The sequence below is a fragment of the Centropristis striata genome, chromosome 5 (assembly GCF_030273125.1).
Source record: "Centropristis striata isolate RG_2023a ecotype Rhode Island chromosome 5, C.striata_1.0, whole genome shotgun sequence".
In the NCBI taxonomy this organism is placed as follows: Eukaryota; Metazoa; Chordata; class Actinopteri; order Perciformes; family Serranidae; genus Centropristis; species Centropristis striata.
In genome coordinates this window covers 17,058,100-17,079,123 of record NC_081521.1, presented here as the reverse complement: position 1 = coordinate 17,079,123, position 21,024 = coordinate 17,058,100, and the positions used below count along the sequence as shown (strand labels likewise).

General features: G+C 37.4%; 1 protein-coding gene across 1 annotated transcript; it reads left to right on the top strand.

The window, feature by feature from the left end:
- The first annotated feature begins 908 nt into the window (after positions 1-908).
- ptk6b (PTK6 protein tyrosine kinase 6b) lies at positions 909-20,899 on the top strand. Its single transcript, XM_059333285.1, has 8 exons — positions 909-1,449; positions 6,563-6,684; positions 9,022-9,185; positions 10,911-11,076; positions 15,537-15,698; positions 18,264-18,445; positions 18,536-18,689; positions 19,262-20,899. Exons 1-8 carry the CDS (start codon positions 1,073-1,075, stop codon positions 19,453-19,455), a joined length of 1,521 nt encoding a protein of 506 aa, XP_059189268.1. The 5' UTR covers positions 909-1,072; the 3' UTR covers positions 19,456-20,899.
- Positions 20,900-21,024: the final 125 nt, after the last annotated feature.

The window sequence follows — 21,024 nt, the reverse complement described above, 5'->3', positions numbered from 1 at the left end:
CCTGTTACAACTAGAGTGCCTATGTTTACAACAGAGACTGTCCACACACTACACTTCATTAAAGAAAATTATGAATGAAGGAAAAACAAACCTGCACAGTGAATCAGCCGTATCTAAAAGGCCCTTTTTCTGTGGGGTGGTTGGGGATTTCTGCAACACAAAATTATACAACAATGTTGCAATGCAATGCAATTTGAGAACAATGCAACTTTGTCTTTTATGCATGATGATATACTGCAAACAAAGCCAAGTTCAGGAAACTTTAGCCATAATCACCAAAATCACAAGACTGAGTTGTATGTTTTAGGCTGAGTGCCATCAGGTACCAAACACCAGTAGTGCAAAGAATAAAATATTTTAAGTATTGTTTTGAAACGTGTCTGTGTGTTTTTTATCTTCTACTGTCGCTGAATTTAATTGAACTCATCTTTGATTTACAGTAACACACATTTGTGTGTAGGAGCAAAATTAAAGCCTTTAACTCTTTAATTGAAGATTAATGTGAGATACAGCTCAGCACAGAAAGTCAAGTTGTCATAAATCTAGTCATAAAAACAAAGTAAATAGATAAACGGGGTTTAGAACATCATGATTTAAAGCCCATTTTCATGCTTAATTATGTCTCTTGAATGCAGGACTTTTACTGTAGTGGAGTAATTTCACAGTGTGGTTATTAGTTACTTAATTAAGGGATCTGAATACTTCTTCCACCACTGCTCCAAACGTACAAAAGCACATTAGTTCATATAAATGTATATTATATGTCTTGCATATGGAATCTGTGTGCTGCTATCTCTGCCGACCATCAATAACTTGTTGGCACTGAGAGATTTATGACGCGTTGAAAGGCGGGGTTCCGCACATTTTATTATTGCCTGTCATAAGGAAGTTACTGTCAATCCTTTGAGTCACACTTTCGGCAGAACAAACCCGGAAGCAACAAAGTCTCTGTGAAGGAATACCGTGAATTCCTAGCGCTCCATCCTGTCTACCTGTCCGACAGGTGTAGCCGGCCGACGCGCTCAGGCAGGCTGGCCGGAAGCACCTCTGAGCGGATCGTTCATGGTAACCCATGGATGAGTGTCTGCAAAGAACCTGCCCGTGTCTGGACTCACTATGGCAGAGGATTTTCAGCGACAAAAAGCCTCCTCCTCGAGAACAAGAAGGAGGAGGAGGAGGAGGAGGAGACGCTGTGGTGATAGCACCGGCCCCGGTCCAGGTACCGCAGGACAGGGTGCCGGAGAGCGGCTCCATCTACACGGCGCTGTGGTCGTTTGAAGCCCGGCACGCAGACGAGCTGTCCTTCCAAGAGGGGGACCTGTTCAGCGTCATCAGCCGCAGCGGAGACTGGTGGACCGCGCGCAGGATCGACACCAACGGGCGCGTCCTCGACACCGGGATCGTGCCCAAAAACTACCTGAGCCGAGCCGAGTCCCTCGAGATGCAACCGTGAGTCATTTCCGACCATAGCGACTTCAAAACATGTCTGACTCAGCAACTCTGACTGAAGTCAGACGTGAAGTTGCAACTTGTTGTGCAACTTAGGCCCATAAAAAGTGAATCCAACTGATTAACTAACCAGTGCTGGAAATAAGTATGTGAAATGACTCCACTGCAGTAAAAGTTCTGCATTCAAAACTTACTGCAGTAAAAGTACAAAAGTATCATCAAAATGTACTTAAAGTATCAAAAGTAAAAGTACTCGTTATGCAGATTGTTTTATATATTCCAAATATATTAGCCTATTGGAATATTATTATTGATGCCAAGGTAGGGCTCATTTTAACTGTCTACTATACTGGTTACTCAATCATTTTAAATGAATCATATTTTTCATGTTAAATGTCAACCTGAAAATTAACTAAAGCTGTTAGCTAAATGTAGTGGAGTAAAAAGTTCTATATTTACCCCTAAACAGTCTTTTATAACTCCTAACCAGCAAAATCGCAGCGTTGGGCTCAGTGGATGCATCAAACCCAAATTCTGTCCAGTTTTCTACATTGTTTACAGTTTGACTGGCACTCTTTTCAGCCTGTTTTTCTGTCATGGTGTAATGCTGTTCTTACTGGAGAGTTGGCACCGCCTACTGCTTGTCTCAATAAACCAACTCCAACCAACTAATATTCCCATAACAGCTGTAGATGGAAACAAGCAATAATATGCACTTTCTTTTGTACAATTCAGTTGAAATTTATGATCAGAAACCTGGAAACTCTATTGAAAATTTGGATGGAACCCTGGCTGTTGTTTAACAATATTGGTCCAGGCCTGACCTATGAAAAGTGGAACTTTGCTTGAGTTTCCTTGTAAAGCTCAAATCTTCTGCATTTCTGAAAAAACTTTCTGTGAACATGTGCTGTTACACACACTTTATGTAGTGACTTAACGTCGTAGACCTTGTAGCTGCATAATTAACACTATCAAACAGGTCAAACAGGAGGAAATGCGCAAATTAAACATTTCAGTTCCTGTAAACTGCAGGAAACTGGTGTATTTGTGCACACTTCAACCATTTACTCTCAGCCTGTTCACATCTGATGAATATTTATCAGTTCTGGTTGATTTACAATCTTAAGGCAGCAATATAATGTGTCACATTATAACATGTTGGTGGCGGAAATTAAGATTAGACAAAGATACTCATCATATTGTAGTTAAGGCAAGTCTTTTTATTAAAACTAACAATAAAGTGGTTGGTAGCGTAGTGGGTTACGCAGGCGCCCCATGTGTAGAGGCTACAGTCCTCGCAACAGCTGGCCCCGGTTCGAATCCCGCATCGGACGGCCCTTTACTGCATGTCATTCCCCTCTCTCTGCCCCCTGTTTCCTGTCTCTCTTCAAACTATCCTATCCATTAAAGGCATGAGAAAGCCCAAATAAATACATTACAAAACAAAAAAAAAACTAACAATAACTTTAATTAAAATACATTTGGATGCTATTTATTCATCTACAGGAGATCTAAAACAAGCAAAAGCTTCCCATTAACTGAGACACTCATTCCTACAAATTTAAAATGTTCATGTTGTGTTTTTGTAGTTTTGGATGAAAAACCATGCAGACATTTGTCCATAACATGCTACAAAGTGAGCTTTCATACATCCATAATTTCATATCTCCTCCTTCAGTTTTTCTTTTTGTACTTTTCTGCATCACATGCATCTCCCTCAGCCCTCTGTTGAAAGCAACACTGTGAGAAATGTCAATAACACCTTTTATAATGTCAGTCCACATCTCTGTGTCTCTTAGCAGTGATGCAAACTATGACACACACACGGCAGCAGTCAGCCTCACCACTTCTTGTTTTGTCTCTCTCTCTGTTTATTGCTTCAACAGAATGGGAAGTGTGCACTGTGAGGTTATTCCTACATGTGAACAGCTGCTGGAAGTTCGAAATTTCACTTTTAACTGACATGCCCACTTAATAACATGCAGTAAAATGTGATATTATTGCCTCTTGTATGTGAAACTTGAGCTCAGTGTATAAAATGAGCTGCTGTGACCTCTAGGATAATCACAGCCTCATGAAACTTTACAACCACAAACTAGAGACCTAGAGCATTCAGAGGATGGATGGCTGAGACACTAGATTCACAATAAGGGGCTTTCTCAGCAGCAACACAACACAAGGGATGCCATACAGAGTACACAAATATACTAAAAGTTTCTGAAACCAAATCACAGCATGGATTTTTCTCTGCTGTTCTAAAGGCCTTGATGTCTTAATGTGGGATTCTGGAGGGAGTTTTCACCATTTTTATTAATAATCAGGGGTCAAATTTGTAATATAATTAGCACCAAATCTGTAACTAATAGTATCAACCCAGACATAATTGAGCATCATAAACTCATGTTCTAAACCCTTACACACTAATTATAATATGATACACATAGCCCAGCTCTTGTCATAATATTAGTACTTCCTTATTTTGTGAATACAACTGCATCCAGGTGTAAAAAAAAGTAGTTCTAGTCCTAGTCTGTCAAGATTGCGTCAGTTTGGTGGGGTCTTATGGAAATGTCATATAAACAGAAGTGTAATAAGTAGAGCTGCAACAATTAATCGATTAATCGAACAATAATCAGTTATTAAATTAATCGTCAACTATTTTAATAATAGAATAATTGGTTTGACTAGTTTTTTAAAGACAATAAGTCTGAATTCTCTGATTTCAGCTTATTCAATGTGAATAGTTCTGGTTTCTTTGTTCCTTTTTGACAATGAACTGAATATCTCTTTGGTTTGTGGACAAAACAAGATATTTGAAGACGACTTCTTGTGGTTTGGGAAACACTGATTGATATTTTTCAACATTTTATTGACCAAACAACTAATCGATTTATCGTTCAAATAATCGACAGATTAATCAATAATGAAAATAATCGTTAGTTGCAGCCTTAGTAATAAGGAACTGTTGGCAGACATGAATATGTTTTTAAACTAGCCCAACACTGCACTGACCCTCAACGGTAACACCTAAACTGAACTCCTTTTCCTACTTTTTTTTCTGTTTTAAAGGAAATATACAAAATTCTGCAAACAGCACTTATTTGCTTTGTGTTGCAGAGTTTAATGAGAAGATTGAAACCAGCAGAGACTCTGAGAAGTAACCTGTTCCAGCCAGGAAACGTAAATAATTTAGCACCAGATCCATGCAACCAATGGTATCAACCCAGACATAACTGTGCATTAAAATGGCAAAAATCCCTCCAGAACACCAAATTAAGACACCAAGACCTTTGGAGCAGCAGAGAAAAATCCATGCTGTGATTTGGTTTCCAAAACTTTTGACATTTTGTCGACTGTATTTTCTGAGATTGTATGGTGAGCACAAGTTTTCAAGTGATATCCAGTTTATGCAACTCACAGACTGTTTAGGGACCCCATGATGCACAATATGCACATAAAATAATCAAAAAATAACACAATTATACTACATTACATTACATTAGCTGACGCATGTCATTTAGCTGACGCTTTTGTCCAAAGCGACTTACAATAAGTGCATTCAACCTGATGGTACTAGACATAGACCACAGGAATCAAGTAAGTACATTACTTTAAGAGCTAACTGTCATCGCTACAGGAGTGCTATATGTTAAAGAAGAAAAGAAGAAGAGAAAAAAGAAGCACATTTTACTAAATGTACTGCTAAACTGCACCAAATCCATGTAACCAATGGTATCAAGAAACAATCCAGACACAACTGACCTCAAGAATTCCAAGACCTTTGGAGCAACATAGAAAAAATTGGTTTCCAAAACTTTTGACATTTTGTAGATTTCTGTATTTTCTGAGATTGTATGGCAAGCTCAAGTTTTCACAAGAGTCTCAGCTTTCTAGTGATATCCAATTTATGCAACACACATCACAGACTGTTTAGAGACCCAGTATGCAGAAATATTCAAAAACAAAACAAAAATAGCACATTTATACTAAATTTACTGCTAAACTGCACAAAATCCATGTAACCAATCATATCGACCCAGACATAATTGAGCATTAAAGTGGCCTTCATATACCCATAACATAATGTTCACTTGAATTATTTTAAAATATTATTTGATTCATTCGTAAATTTTTTTGTACAACTTGACCTGGATCTCAAATTAATGTAATCAGAAAAAGCTGTGCAGCTCACACTGTTGGTTACAGCCCTACGTGGTAATTCCACTGTCAACAGCTCTAATCTTGAACACTGTTTTAAGCGTATGTGCTTTAGTCTGTAGCGTCATACTGCAAACTCAAAAGGCACAGATAAAATCACCACAAGCAAATTCCTTTACAGTCCACAGAAGTTTGATAAAAGATCGGCTGCAGTTTCTGCTCTGCAGGTGACTTTAGTCTTATGACTGAAAATACACTTTATTCGATCCAGAGCTGAGATAATTGCATGCATTCACTTCAGAGGGAGTTCTTTGTTTTGTGTATGAGCATAAAAACAACATAAAATGATTATTTTTACTGCATTCTGTAAAAATATCAATGATTCTCTTGTTTTGTAACTGAATGGAATATATTATTAATATATAATTGAATATATTTGATAAAAAATGTTCAACATATTTTATTTCATTTTGAGTTATTATTATTATTTTATACATTTATAAAGTTTTCAGTAGGTTGTGTAAGTACCATAATGTTACAACATATATTATTTATTTATTATTATTTTATATATTTTTTTCTCCATAAATTATACAATATATATATATATTTGCATTTATTTTTTTCTGTTTTTCAGATTATTTAAGATTTTATTTTTATTTTTTATTTACTCTTAAAAAGAGTTACTAAAGTCAATGAGTAATTCTGTTAAATAATTGTGATCTCCGTATGGATTAAAATAATTATGATTATTATAACTTTTAGCAATGTAGCAGCACTCAGCCCAGGTGTTCACAGCTACAGGTTTTTGTTATTTTAAAGAGCAGATGCACCATAAATTATTTAAAAACACTGGAGAATAAATTGCCAGATCTCGTGTAATTATTTCAGATCATTACTTTTGAGAAAAACTTCCTAATAATCACTTTTGTTCGTGGCTTTCTGTCTGATCCAGGTGGTATTTTGGGAAAATGAACCGCTTTGAGGCCCAGGGCCACCTGCTGGCGCCGGAGAATGACGAGGGAGCGTTCCTCATCCGACAGAGTGAGAAAGAAGACATCGGATACGTTCTGTCAGGTAAGATGAGAAGGAGATCGCTGAAGGAGGAAAGAGGAAAAAGAGCGAGAGGCGTGTGCTGTCGGTGGATTAAAATAGAGTGAGAGATGAGGGAGTTTCACTTCAAAAACAGTGCAGCAGAGGAGAAGTGCAGGGTAAAAAAAATGTTTAAAAAACACAACAGTCAGCCTCAAGATGAAGCAGCTTGTGGGAAGAAAGGAACGAGCAAACTAAAACCTTTCTAAGAGGTTTTCAAAAGCACACCGTGAATTTATCCCTGGGGGGAAATTTAAGGCAGTACATGAACAAACCACATGGCAAGCCCAGTTCAATGATAATATCCACCGTCCAGCAGCTCTGAAGCTCACACATTAATGCATTATATCATGTTAGTTTAATCAGTACAAAGACGGAAGTGGACACATTTCAGTTCCCAGATTTTTAGGGTCATGTGTCGGACTATTTCCTGGCTGGAACCGGTTACTTCTCAGAGTTTCTGCTGGTTTTAATCTTCTCATTAAACTCAGACACAAAGTAAATAAATGCTGTTTGTAGAATGTTGGACATTTCCTTTAAAACAGATAGAAAAGTTAGAAAAAGGAATTCAGTTTTCGTGTTACTGTTGCGGCTCGGAGTAGTATTGGGCTAGTTCATAAACATATTCATGTCTGCCAACAGATAATTATTACACTTTTGTTTATATTATGTTACCATTACACCACACTAAACTGGAAACTGCTTCCAGGTGTAAAAAAGGTAGTTCCTCCCCTTCGACAGATCGAACACATACAGCTTGTATCCATTTCTAGTTTTATTCACAAAATAAGGAAGTACTAAATATTATGACAAGAGCTGGGCATGTATATATGTGTATTATATTATAATTAGTGTGTCAGGGTTTAGAACATTATACTGAGTTTATGATGCTCAATTATGGCTGGGTTGATACTATTAGTTAACCAGATTAGGTGCTGATTATATTACAGTTTTGACCCTAAAGGATTAATAAAAATGGTGAAAACTCCCTCCAGAATCCCACAGACACCAAGACCTTTAGTGTCCCACAGACACCAAGACCTTTAGAACAGCAGAGAAAAATCCATGCTGTGATTTGGTTTCAGAAACTTTTGACATTTAGTAGATTTGTGTATTTTGTGATTGTATGGCAACACTGTTAATAAGTGTTGCTCACTTATTGTGAATCTAGTGTCTCCCATCCATCCTCTGAATGCTCTAGGTCTCTAGTTTGGGGCTGTAAAGTTTCATGAGGCTATGATTATCCAGAGGTCATAGCAGCTCATTTTATACACTGAGCTCAAGTTTCACTCACTAACATCATCACACATAAAGAACATTGGGCTCATTGAATCCACAAGAGTCTCAGCTTTCCAGTCAGACCCAATTTATGCAGCTCAAAGACTGTTTAGGGACCTCATGATGCAAAAAGATTCACATACAAGAGGACAAAACAACACATTTTACTGCTGGAAAAAACATTTTTCTTTGCCTCAAACTGCATGTTATCAGCATAAGTGGGCATGTCTTTAAAGAGGAGACTTGTGGGTACCCAGAGAGCCAATTTTCACTCAGATATTTATGCAGCTCACACAGCTCTTTAGGGACCCCAGTGTGCAGAAATATTCACATACAAGAGGACAAATGAAGAACCTAAAGTGGGAATGTCAGTAACTTTGTTGAATCCACAAGAGTCTCAACTTTCCAGTTCATACCCAATTTATGCAACTCACAGATTGTTTAGGGACAAATTAATTGATATGCAATAAGTGAAAATAACATCAGCATAATATCAGCATAAAATGGGCATGTCTATAAAGATGAAACAGATGAAACATGTGGGTACCCAGAGAGCCAATTTTCATTCAGATATCTTGAGGTCAGAGGTCACTTTGGAGCATTATTTCACTCCTTTCCCAAGTCACCGGGGCCTACCAGCGGGCTGAAAGGGGTAGACATTTTTTTTAAAATACATGTCTGTAAAGAGGAGATTTGTGGTTACCCGTAGAGGTCAAGGGACCACTTTGAAAACATATGTCATATGTTTAACATATTTTGGTTCCTTGTCACTACCCGTCTGTGTATTACAGTCACATGACGATACTTAACACTGATGTCCTTTCAAAGATCAACAGCACAAGCGTAACCACACAAAATGTCAGTATTTATGTTTTCCATAATTTCATGCAGCGTACTAATCCGCACATATCAACATAACCTACTTCCAAAGTGAAAACAGCCAAACCTGCAAAAAATGACATCCACAATCATTAGAAGAAATATAAAGCAGAAATATGCAACTGAGGTTTGACTCCTTTAACTTGTGCTTGAATCTTTCTGCAGTGAAGTCAAACGATCGGGTGAAGCATTTCAAGGTTATCCAAGCAGATGAGACTAATTTTTATGTGGAGCACCACAACCAGTTCAGCTCTCTAATCGACTTGGTGGAGCACTACGGCGTACACAGCCTGAACACCAGCGGCATGCTGGGAAGCCCCTGCAAGAGGGTAGGACACTCCACACGCTCTGTTTCTGTTTGTTTGTTTGTTCCTCTTGATATGGAAACAAGAAGTGAGGACAGAGAATTCACTCACGTAGAGCAGCGTTGTACATTAATAAGCTTCAATGTGTTTCCAGACGTCCAAGAAATGATTGTGATAAATTATGTTATTGTATTATTTAAGACCAATGTATGCCACTATAATGATAATAGAAAATTATTATAATGCAATTACCCCCTTTCAAAGAGTAATGAGCTTTTAATTCTTAAGAATATTCACGCATGAAGGTGAAGAAAACTTTAAAATATCCTCAATAAATAAAGTTTCAAACATCATATTGGGCTAAAGAAGAGCCCGACCGATATGGGATTTTTGAGACAGATGCCGATGCTGATCTCAGAGGGGGATAATACATCGATAACCAATAAAATAATGTTTTGAGCTGGAATGAAAATACAACTTTTTATGTGGATTGTGCACCAATTTTCCACCACTCTGCAAATGCACCCAGAGAGCTACTTTCTCATGAAACTTTATGAAACATGAAACTTTATTTCATATTTATTACTATACAAGCACATTGTCAGCCAATTCTCTAATTGACAACTGAGAAAATAAATAATACATAGGAATAAAATAAACAGCTAAATAATAATAGTTACTGATCAGTTTCAGCCAATTGACTATAAAAAAAATAAAACATTTCCAAGTCATGGCAAGCAACATTTTCTGCATTATATATTGTGCTAAAAAGTTTTCGTAATGGCACATATCAGACAGATTATAGGGCGATGCTAATAGGCCTTTGATGGGTTAATATCAGCCAATAATATCTGTTCTTGTGAGTTTTTGTGACATTATTAAGTATACAAACCTGTAGGAAACACAATATATCAAGGTCAGACTCTTGCTTTTTACTGTCGGAACTGAAAATACGGTCGCCTTTTTATTGACCTTATATTTTGAGGAATTACGACACTATGCAGTAATAAGTAATGTAATAATGAACATGTGACATAAAAAAACAAAAGCTTTATGACAGCAAGTAGGCTATTAGTAGGTTTTACAGTTTGCTGCCTTAAATTGGTGAATTTAATGTGTCAAATATTGAAAAATACTAATTCTTTTTTCACTGTTTTCAGATATTTTGTAACAATTATTAAACTTATTAACTTTTATAAAAATTAACTGAAATAACTGAGAAAATAATAGGCAGATTAAAATTAAAAGTAACATCAGTTGCAGGCAGCACCAGCATCAACAAAAATGTTGAATGAAGAAAAATCATTATGAGTTATTTGTTGTAGCAGCAATCTGTCCAATAATCTTCTTTACCACCACAATAAAGAAAAAATCTTCAGCAATAAGTTTGACTGGTAATTAATCTTCTGACCAGGTAACAATGTTCAAAAATCTTTACTTAAAAAAGCAAAAACAAAGTTACAAGAGTCAATCATGAACGGACCGTCAAAAAACTATGTTGCGCTTCTTAATCAACTGACGCCCAAGTGGCTGTGACATCACAAACAATCAATCTAAAAGAGCATTTCCACATTTTTCACATACTGTCATTATGGCTCTTACATTTATTCTTATGAGTTACTAATAGATCACAGAATATTTAGTGTGTCAGGCACACAAAACCCATTTAAATCCTGTCTCTATGCATGGATGAGAGTGTATAAACTCTATTCATGTCTCTTTATGACCTACATTTGTTTCCTCCATCAGAAAAAGCCAAACATCTCCGACCTGAATCATTTCACAGTGGACGACTGGGAGCTCCCGAAGGAGGAGTTCAGCCTGGAGGAGGAGCTGGGCAGCGGATACTTCGCGGACGTTTACCGTGGACGCTGGAAAAACCACATTAACGTTGCCATCAAGATCATTAAGAGCGGTATTTCATTCTCTCTGTTTCCATCTAATGAAGCTCCATTTAATATAACACATGGGGTTCTGATTAGAGTTGAGAATCCCCAGAGGCCCCATGATACGATTTTATCCCGATATTTGAGTCACAATAAGATATTATTGCTATTTTAAGCATTTTGCAATATGGTGAGTATTGTGATACAATATATTGCAATTTAACTGTTTAACGGCATTTTGGGTCCACAAAATTAAATTCAATCGAGAATTGTTTTGTCAAATAAGAGAAAATTCTCAATCTATTCATCTCACAGTCTTTTTATTTTTCCACTACAAGTCAAACCCACAGATGGACGAATAAAGTATTCAGTCAAACTGAACTGAACGGATAAATGTATGGACGACAACAACTGCAGCATTTTATCAAACTTCCCTCAACTTTAAGCCTCACTGCTCTGAATTTTTTTGAATGAAACACAAAAAGGCTTTACACAATATGATATCCTGACTATAGATTCCTAAGATCTTTCATAGTATACCAGTATCTCTAGTATCTTCCTAAAAGTGAGCCCACTGCAACCTCCAGAAACCCCCCCCCCCGGAAAATGACAGCTGAATCCATATAATATTGCCACGCAAAATTTCGCAATACTATGCTGTATCGATTAATTTCCCCACCTCTAGTTCTGATCATGAGCAGTTGTTTGGCGTCTACAAACATAAATTAGGCCATTTTGGGAGTCAAAGATCCATGCAAAATGCCTGTGTGATACAAAAGGCATTGGAAGTTCAGTCAAATGCAGCAAACAGAAGGTTTTAACTTCTCAGTTAACTACAACTTTCACTGAAAAATATAACAAAACTGTGAGATTTATCCACGAGATGTTTTTATGAAGAGGTTTGCATTTTGTTTGACACATACGGTGCTGAACAAATGTATTAGAGCAGCAGTTTGTGCCACAAACAGCATTAGTAATTCCCCAAATCATGTTTTATGTTTCTGTAATGGTTAATACAGCAGTGTGTAGAAGCTCTTTAACCCAAAGCCTAGAATATAATTATTATTGTTATGGTTAATCATGAATTTTAAAATTTAATGTTTTTTTTTTTTTTTTTTTTTTAACAAATAAACTGTAAAAATAGTAAAGCACATTATTATTTCTTGGTTAAGAGTCAAATTATTTATTAATTATTTACTTGCATTATTAGTTATTAACTTGCATTCCTAAACAGAAAAATTAGTTTTAGTTGTTGAATGTTGTGTTGATTAATTTCCGGCTCAAATCTGCCTATAAAAAGGTCGATTCAGTTTGTTATTTGTCAAATAATAATAATAACATTTTAGATTTAAACTGGCTTTTGAAAGATTTCTAAAAATATTAATGTTTTCTCGTTTTTATGACAGGTGGTCGAATAAATAGTTTAGACAATCATAACACAAAACAATATGAGTAAAACATTTAAAACTACCGAGCTAAAACAAGGACAGAAACAAGAACACGGATTGTGTGATGTAATAAATAAGTATAAAAATAAATAAATAACTACTGAAAATGCTACAAAATTATAAATGAGGTAGATTGTATGTCTTGCACATATCAATTGTATTGCATGTGTCCGTTTTATTGCACATTTTAATTAATGTATCCTGTGTGTGTGTCGAGAGTTCTGACAGCCCAGGGAAAGAAGCTGTTTTTCATCCTGCTAGTTCTGCTTTTAGGCTTCTGTACCTCCTCCCAGAGGGTAGAATAAAATAAATAAAATAGATATATTATTGGGCTTTTCCATTGGCACTTTTTGCGTAGCGGCAACCTCGTCGACCACCAGGACAAACCTGAGATTACCCTCTTACCCCCAAATAAAGAAGCATGTTGCATCTGTGCAGGAAACCAAAGAAAAAATTAGGTTTTAAAAAGTGTATGTGTTGAGCTCTCAGTACTTTTGCAGCTTCTAGATTCTCCATCTCTTCAACCAGGGGTGACTTTTCTTTATCAGCCATTGCCAAAAAATATCAAAAACTCCCTCAAGAAGAAGAAAATCCCCTCCAGCTTCCTTCTTACTGGCTAATGTGCAACTCGCTGCCTTCTGGGAAAATGTAAACAGCTGTTCTTCTGGTCTGCATGCCACAAATTGTTTCATCCGACGTCATGTTGAGAGTTCCGGATACTGAGGCTAACAAAGGAGAACAAAGAAATCTTCTTTCTGATTGTCCCGTTTGCTATTGTCTGTCCATCAGAGGCATCAGTTTTAAGCTGAGACTGTTTCATAACCAGGTAAAACTCCTTGTAGCTGCTGTAAGTACAGTACTCGAGTTACTGTACTGATGAACCTGACTTTGTTTTCTTTCCTGTGTTGTGCAAAAATACAAAAATCCATTGTCACTAACATGTTCGACCACATTTGTGTGAAACTGATGAGAGACAATGTAATGATGATCTTGCAGCAGCGTTGTTATGTGTGGAATTACAGTGACACACAGTTGTATTGTTCATAAAAATCTTCCACCATGTTGTGCAACATTAACTAAAATTACTTTCTGGTTGAGTAGATAATCATCCTGTTTTGCTACAAAGCGTGTGTTAACATAAAAACCAAGAATACCTTCTTCATGTTCGATGTTCCCGCCATTGTTTAAATAACCTCAAAATATGTTGTGTGTGTTAGAAACACCTGTGGAGAGTAAAGTGGGAGCAGTCAGGTGAGTTGTTCATTTATCTGATAAACCTGCTGACTCACTGTACAGTAATACTGTAAAACTCCTCCTAACAGGAACTAAAGGTTTATGTTTCTCGTAATTCCTGTTCGAAGCATACCTTTAGACTGAAAGAGATTTTTGTGAATTACTATTTATGATCAATAGTTTCTAACTCAGATTTATTATCACTATATTATTACCAGTGTAATAAAACAAAGGATCTTAAACTAAATAATAGGATTTAAAGGTCCCTGAGACAAACATGTTGCAAAAGGAACAAAGATGAGATATTGCTTTCCAAAGTAAATAATCAATGAATGTAATTTTCTTCCGTTAGGGGTCTATCATTCTTAATAAACAAATGAGTTAATACCTCAGTATCTCGTACCTCAGTACCAGTACCTCGACTATTGCAGTCGGTGTTCATCATTCAAGAGGATTTTAACAGAAGCAGAATTATCCACAGAGGTCTTCTCCTCTCCAAAACAAGAAAAACAGGCGACTAAAACCAGTAAACACACTGAATAAAGCAGTTTACCTTAAAAATCAGTGTTTGTTTAATGATGTTTGGCAGACAAAGGGCATAACAGAGGGTCTGTGGGCTGAGCTGCTGTTAATGTTTCTCTGATAATCTAAATATACAACCTTTTTTTTCTGGAAGATAAATTACCTGCAGAGTTCTCCTCCTTTACCAAACAAACAGATCAGGTGATTAAAATCGGATTAATAACATTAATTAAAGTCGTTTTTATGTTAATAATCAGTATTTCTCTGATGCTGTTTGGTATACAAAGGACAAATTCAAGGAGCTGCGAGCAAAAACGCTGCTAAGGTTTCCTCTGCTTGTTTCTCTGATAACTTAAGATCCAGAGCTTCAGGAGGTTTTAAACAGAAGCAGAATTATCCACAGAGGTCTCCTTCCCTGCAAAACAAACTGACCCAGCACTTTAAACCAGTAAAACACTGAACAAAGCAGTTTCACCTTAAAAGTTAATGTTTCTCCAATGATGTTTGGCAGATAATGGACATCGTGGAGGGGCTGCGAGCTGAGCTGCTGTTAACGTTTCCCTGATAATCTTAATATCCAACCTTTTTTTTTTCCCTTGAAGCTGAATCTGTAGAGTTCTCCTGCTCTACCAAACAAACATGTTAAAAATTTGCATTTCTTCAATGCTGTTTGGCACACAAAGAGCATCCCGGAGGGGCTGTGAGCTGAGCTGCTGTTAATATTTTCTCAGCTTGTTTCTCTGATAACAGAGCTTCAGGAGGTTTTTAACAGAAGCAGAATAATCCACAGAGGTCCTCTCCCCAAAAAACAGACCAGATGATTAAAATGAGTAAAAACACTGACTAAAGCAGGTAAAAAATCTGTATTTCTCTGCTGCTGTATGGCATACAAAGGGCATATTGGAGGGGCTGCGAGCCAAGATGCTGCTAACTTTTGGTCACCAACCAAGAACTAAAAAAGTTAGTTGTAAAAATGTGGCTTGAAACTGTAAAGAAAGACCATATAAAACTTCTGGCGCACAATCACAACGCTGATGCACATGTAAAGGGGAATATCATTGCACTACATGAACATTTCTGTTTAAAATGAGGTCAGTGCCTCTTTATGAAACACAGAAAACCCCACAGTATGTTTCATTTATAAAATTTTACTGTGGTTTCCTTGGTTTCCTTCTTTCGTGTCTGTTTCTTCCTTCTCTGTTCGTCTTTTATCTCTGTTCCTCTTATTTTTTAAATCTCAGTCTGTGTTTATAATTCCCTCTTCCTGCCTCCGTTCGTCTCTCCAGACTCTGAGTTGAACCATCGTGAATTTCAGAGGGAAGTTCAGATCCTGAAGAGTCTCCGCCATCGTCATCTCATTTCTCTGTTCGCCATCTGCACGGCGTCCGCTCCGTACTACATCATCACCGAGCTGATGGAGAAAGGCAGCCTGCTCAGCTTCCTCAGAGGTACACACCTCACCTCACCTTCTTCTTCTTCTTCTTCTTCTTCTTCTTCTTCTTCTTCTTCTTCTTCTTCTTCTCCTTCTCCTTCTGTCTCCGTCAGGTGTAATGACTCAGGCTCAGAGCTTCTGTTTGTGGTTGGTTTCTTCTTGCCTTTTATGGTAGGGCTGCTTCATTACAGCAAAAATCATAAGCATGACTATTTTGGTCAATATTATTATATTAATATTAATTTATTTATTCTTTTAAATATATGCATGGATAAAATAAAAATATATGGTAAATGGACCTGCACTTATATAGCGCTTTTCTAGTCGCTTTGCGACCACTCAAAGCGCTTTACACTACAGACTGCGCTCATTCACCCTTTCACACACATTCATACTGGTGGCAGAGGCAACCCTAAACGGTCCCACCTGCCACCATTGGGAATTCATTCACTCACCGATGAACACAGCACATCGGGAGCAATTTGGGGTTCAGTATCTTGCTCAAGCATACTTCGACATGTAGGCTGCGATGGTCAGGGATCGAACCACCAACCCTTCGGTTGGGGGCCAACCAACTCTCCCAACTGAGCCACAGCCGCCCCGTAAAATATAAATAAATAAAATATGTATATAAATAAATGAAAATAGACACATGAATAATAACATATACATATATATATATACATTTACACAAATAATAATAGTTAAAGAAAGAAAGAAGCATGCAGCTGCATGGATAAAATAATTACATATAAATATATATAAATGTTTAAACAAAATATATAAAAATAATCATAATGTGTATGTGTAATCATTATGTTCTAATTCACTAACTAACTAATTCTAGTTCACCATAAACCTCATGAAAACTTCTAAACATATATTCCCTATTTTAAAAAAATTGGTTTAATATTTGTTGGAAGCCAAAATTATAATTTAAAATAAAATGTCATAGTTTCGTTCTTTCAGTTATGTTGTATGTTAATGTTATATTGACAGATATTGACAGGGCTTCACGGTGGTCTTGTGGTTAGCACTCTTGCCTCACAGCAAGAGGGTCGCCTGTGGCTCCGGCCTGCAGCTCTTCTGTCTGAAGTTTGCATGTTCTCCCCGTGTCTCTCTCTCACCGGGTACTCCGGCTTCCTCCCACAGTCCAAAAACATGCACTTAGGTGCATTGGTGACTCTAAATTGCCCGTAGGAGAGCGTGACTGTCTGTCTCTATGTGTCAGCCCTGTGATAGTCTGGAGACCTGTCCAGGGTGTACCCCGCCTTTCGCCCAATGTCAGCTGGGATAGGCTCCATTATCCTTAACCGCTTATCCACACTCGGGTGAGTGTGGATAAGCGGTTAAGGATAATGAATGAATGAAAGAATAGATATTGACAGTTATAATTAAAAGTGTGACCGTAGCACTTTGAAAGTTGCATTTATTGGAATTGCAAAAAAGGACTTAAACTTAATGTAATGCCCTGTCCTCTGGGTTCAGTAAGGGACATATCCGTAGGCTACAACTTATACAAAATGCTGCTGCCAGGCTTTTAACTGGTACAAAGAGAAGTGACCACATCTCTCCAACCCTTGCTGCCCTCCACTGGCTGCCCGTGAGTTTAAGAATTGATTTTAAGATTTTATTACTTGTTTTTAAAGCCCTGAATGAGGCTCCTGCCTATATACACGACATTCTAGACATTGCTTATGGTCGTGAGGTCCCGTCTAATGAGACGGGACCTCCCGACCATAAGCAAAGCTGTGCCGGTGGATCTCAAAAGGCTGTAAAACTCCCTGCCCAGCAATCTCAGGCAGGCAAGCTCAGTGGCTTCTTTTAAATCTCTTCTAAATACTTGTATCGATTGGCCTTCTCTTAATTTCCTTTTATTATCATTGTATGATTACCTTGTTGAGAATGGTGATTTTAAATTTAATTTTTTTTAAGTCCAATGTCATTTATTTTTGTGGTTTTATTTTTGTCGTCAGTAAATTGTATTTGATATGTTTTATTTCTGTTGTACAGCACCTTGTAACTCATTTTTGAAAGGTGCTATATAAATAAAGTTATTATTATTATTATTATTATTATTATTAATAAAGGTTTACTTGTTAACTGTAAAGTACATGTTGTTTTTTAAACTTTGTTGGGGACTTATTCTTTGTGCTGATTGTTACTTTTACCAAGGACATTACCAAGGATGTTTTGGTTAGTTTATTTGTCTGTTGTTAAATCAGAGATCTGAATTACAGAGCAGATTAACTATTTTTTACTTTCATTAACATTGCAAAAATACATTTTGCTGCATTCATGTGGTGTCTAAAAAATATGAAAAATGCTCCTCATTATCTTACAAATAGTGTAAAAAACAGATAAGAAAGCCTTATTTTAACACTGAGCAATAAAATGTAACATATCTTTGTTGTAATGTCCGTTTTGTTTCCACATTATGAATTATAGCTCATGAACACACCAAAGTCAGAAGAATGATTTCCCAACTCAGGAAATGGGATGATCCCAGGAGCATGTGAATGCACCACAATCCGGGTCTCTGTTCTTGCCTTCTCTCTGATTTCTGTTTTTTCTGTTTCAGGTCCAGAGGGGCAGAATCAAAGCACAGCGTCACTGATCGACATGGGCGCCCAGGTGGCTGATGGGATGTCATACCTGGAGGAGCAGAACAGCATCCACAGAGACCTGGCGGCTCGGAATGTCCTGGTGGGGGAGCACTACATCTGTAAGGTGGCCGACTTTGGACTGGCCAGAGTGATCAAGGTGAGGGAGAAGGAAGGGAGCGTTATCAGGTGTCTTCTTTTAAGTCAAATTAAATTCTGCAGCTATTTAAGACAAAGGTTTGTCATCCAGGAGCCGTTCTACATATCTGAAGACAAAAAGATTCCCTACAAGTGGAGCGCTCCCGAGGCCATCAGCCATGGGAAGTTCTCCAACAAGTCCGACGTCTGGTCCTTCGGTGTCCTGCTCTACGAGATTATCACCTACGGAGGCGTTCCTTACCCAGGTGGGTGGCATGACTTTTTTTTTTTAAGGAAAAAAAGTCTTTAAATAAAGTACTAATGGCAATGTTTTCCTGGCAATGAGACCAGGACATCTTATAAACTGTCATGAACGGGTTTGCATGATTTGCATGATCAGAGCAGCAGAACTTAGGATCTACACTTAGGATCGAGAAATAAATAACTTTACAGTAGATATAACATTTGTAGCCGCCTTGAAAACGTTTTCTGCTCATTTCAATGTCCAAGGTATATGAATATAATTATAGACTGCAAGTTTTCACAAGATGATGAGATGAAGAATTTCTTGATAAAGTTGCACCATTTTGGCAGAAGTGTTTAGGGAACTGAAAGTTTAACAAATAACTTTATACATGGCCTGATACGCCTGTGGTTTAACTGTGAAGTCTGCAGTCACAGTGTGAACAAAATATCAACCTTCATAAACTGTTTGTTGATGTGAAAGTAGATCGTTTTTTACAGACTAAAGTTTGCACGCGAATCGAGAAGCATCCAGGTGTTTCTGAAGGTATTTTAGTAGAAGTCAATATTTAACCTTGATTCTGCTCTCCCTCAGCCTTCAGCAACCAGGAAGTGTACCAACAGGTTACCAACGGTTACAGGATGCCACAGCCGGCCAAATGTCCAGAGGCTTTCTACAAGATCATGCTGAAATGTTGGAGCTTCAAGCCCGCCGACCGGCCAGACTTCCAGACCCTGAAGGTTAAACTGGACAGCAGCTCGTACGAGCTGGAGTCTGACACGGAGTGATCCGGATCACTGGAGAAGACTCTTAACAAACTGGTTTTACAGGCTTTTGCAAAGAAAGACTTGGATCATGCAAACAGAGCCTGATGTGTTTTATTCAGTCCACTAGGTCTGCAATTATTGATAATTTTCATTATCGTTGAATCTGATGATTTTTTTAGAGCTGAAACCATTTGAAACATGAATAACTCTATGGTTCCTGTTGCATGATGTGAACATTTGCAGGTTTATTAAGTCATCCGTGATAGAAAAATCTCAAATCTTTTGGGTTGTGGTAAAAAAAAAAAAAAAAAAAGAAAAGAAACTGAGATGGTCTTTAGATAAATACAATTAACCAGTTAACAGAGATAATAAGGAAGCAACAAACATTTATTCAGCTTTTAAAGCAGCAAATCGTCACATTGTCGAGGCTGGAACCAGAGATGTTTTAGCATTTTTACAATTTAAAACCACTTAAAGGGTTTGTTTGTTTGTTTCACATGTATTTCTGTGTTTTCAATCCAAGAAAATATGGATTATTTCCAAAGAGGTTTCTGTTGGTTTACAGCTGCCAGCAAAGCGTGAGAAGCCAGTATGTGAACTGCTTCATCTTGCATCAAATCACTTTCTATTGACTGTAAAAGTTAATTAATTAACTTCGAAACACCAAAAAAAGTGTCCTAAATAATACAATTCTACAAGTGAAGGCTATGATCTTATACAAACTTATTTTTTATTTTCCCTGGTATATTTTTACGGTCTAAGTAGAAAGGTAAAGTTGTAAAGGTAGGAGTTGTGATGAGCACAACTGAGCACAGGAAACTGAGAACGGTGACCATCTGACACCTGACACGCCTCCAGAATAACCGTACAATTTGTGAAACTTTTTTTTTTGATCACTGGAAGTCAACTTATGAACGCACACTTTGTCAATGGCTGTTTCCACGGCCAAGGATGAACACTGAAAAAAGAAATTAGGAAGATAAGCTGCTTCTGCTGATGAAGATCATATGATATAATCAAAAGCTACACAAAGCTAGCTCTGATGGTTTGGTTGACAGTCTCCATTTATCATTTGCTGGTTGAAATGAAAGTAGAGCAAATGTCTTAAAACAGTTTAAACTATTAATTTTAAGTCATGACGTATCAAGAAGAATATCAATGCAGTAATAACATTTGGCCACCAGGGGGCAGCACAGTCACAGGATCTGAACCCTACTTTTCTTTTCTAACTAGTGAAGTTGTCTTTGCAGTAATTGGTCTCAACAGTAGCTTTCCTGCAGCACTCACACCTCCAATATTTCAACAGTTTCTCACATTTAGTCCTGCCTTCTCTTAGTTGCTTTAACATGAAAATTGATGCCATAGATCAGCATGATCACTCTCTGCTGCATGTACAGTCCTCTGTATAGACTTGTTTTTGCATTCTGCCTGTTTTTTAATGTGCAATCAATAATATAATTATGACACGAAATGCACTCTTATCAATCTGTAGTGTGTGTGTGTGTGTGTGTGTGTGTGTGTGTGTGTGTGCGTGTGTGTGTGTTGCATTCCCTCCTGCCTGCTGCTAGAGTTAACTGGGTCAGTAATGCT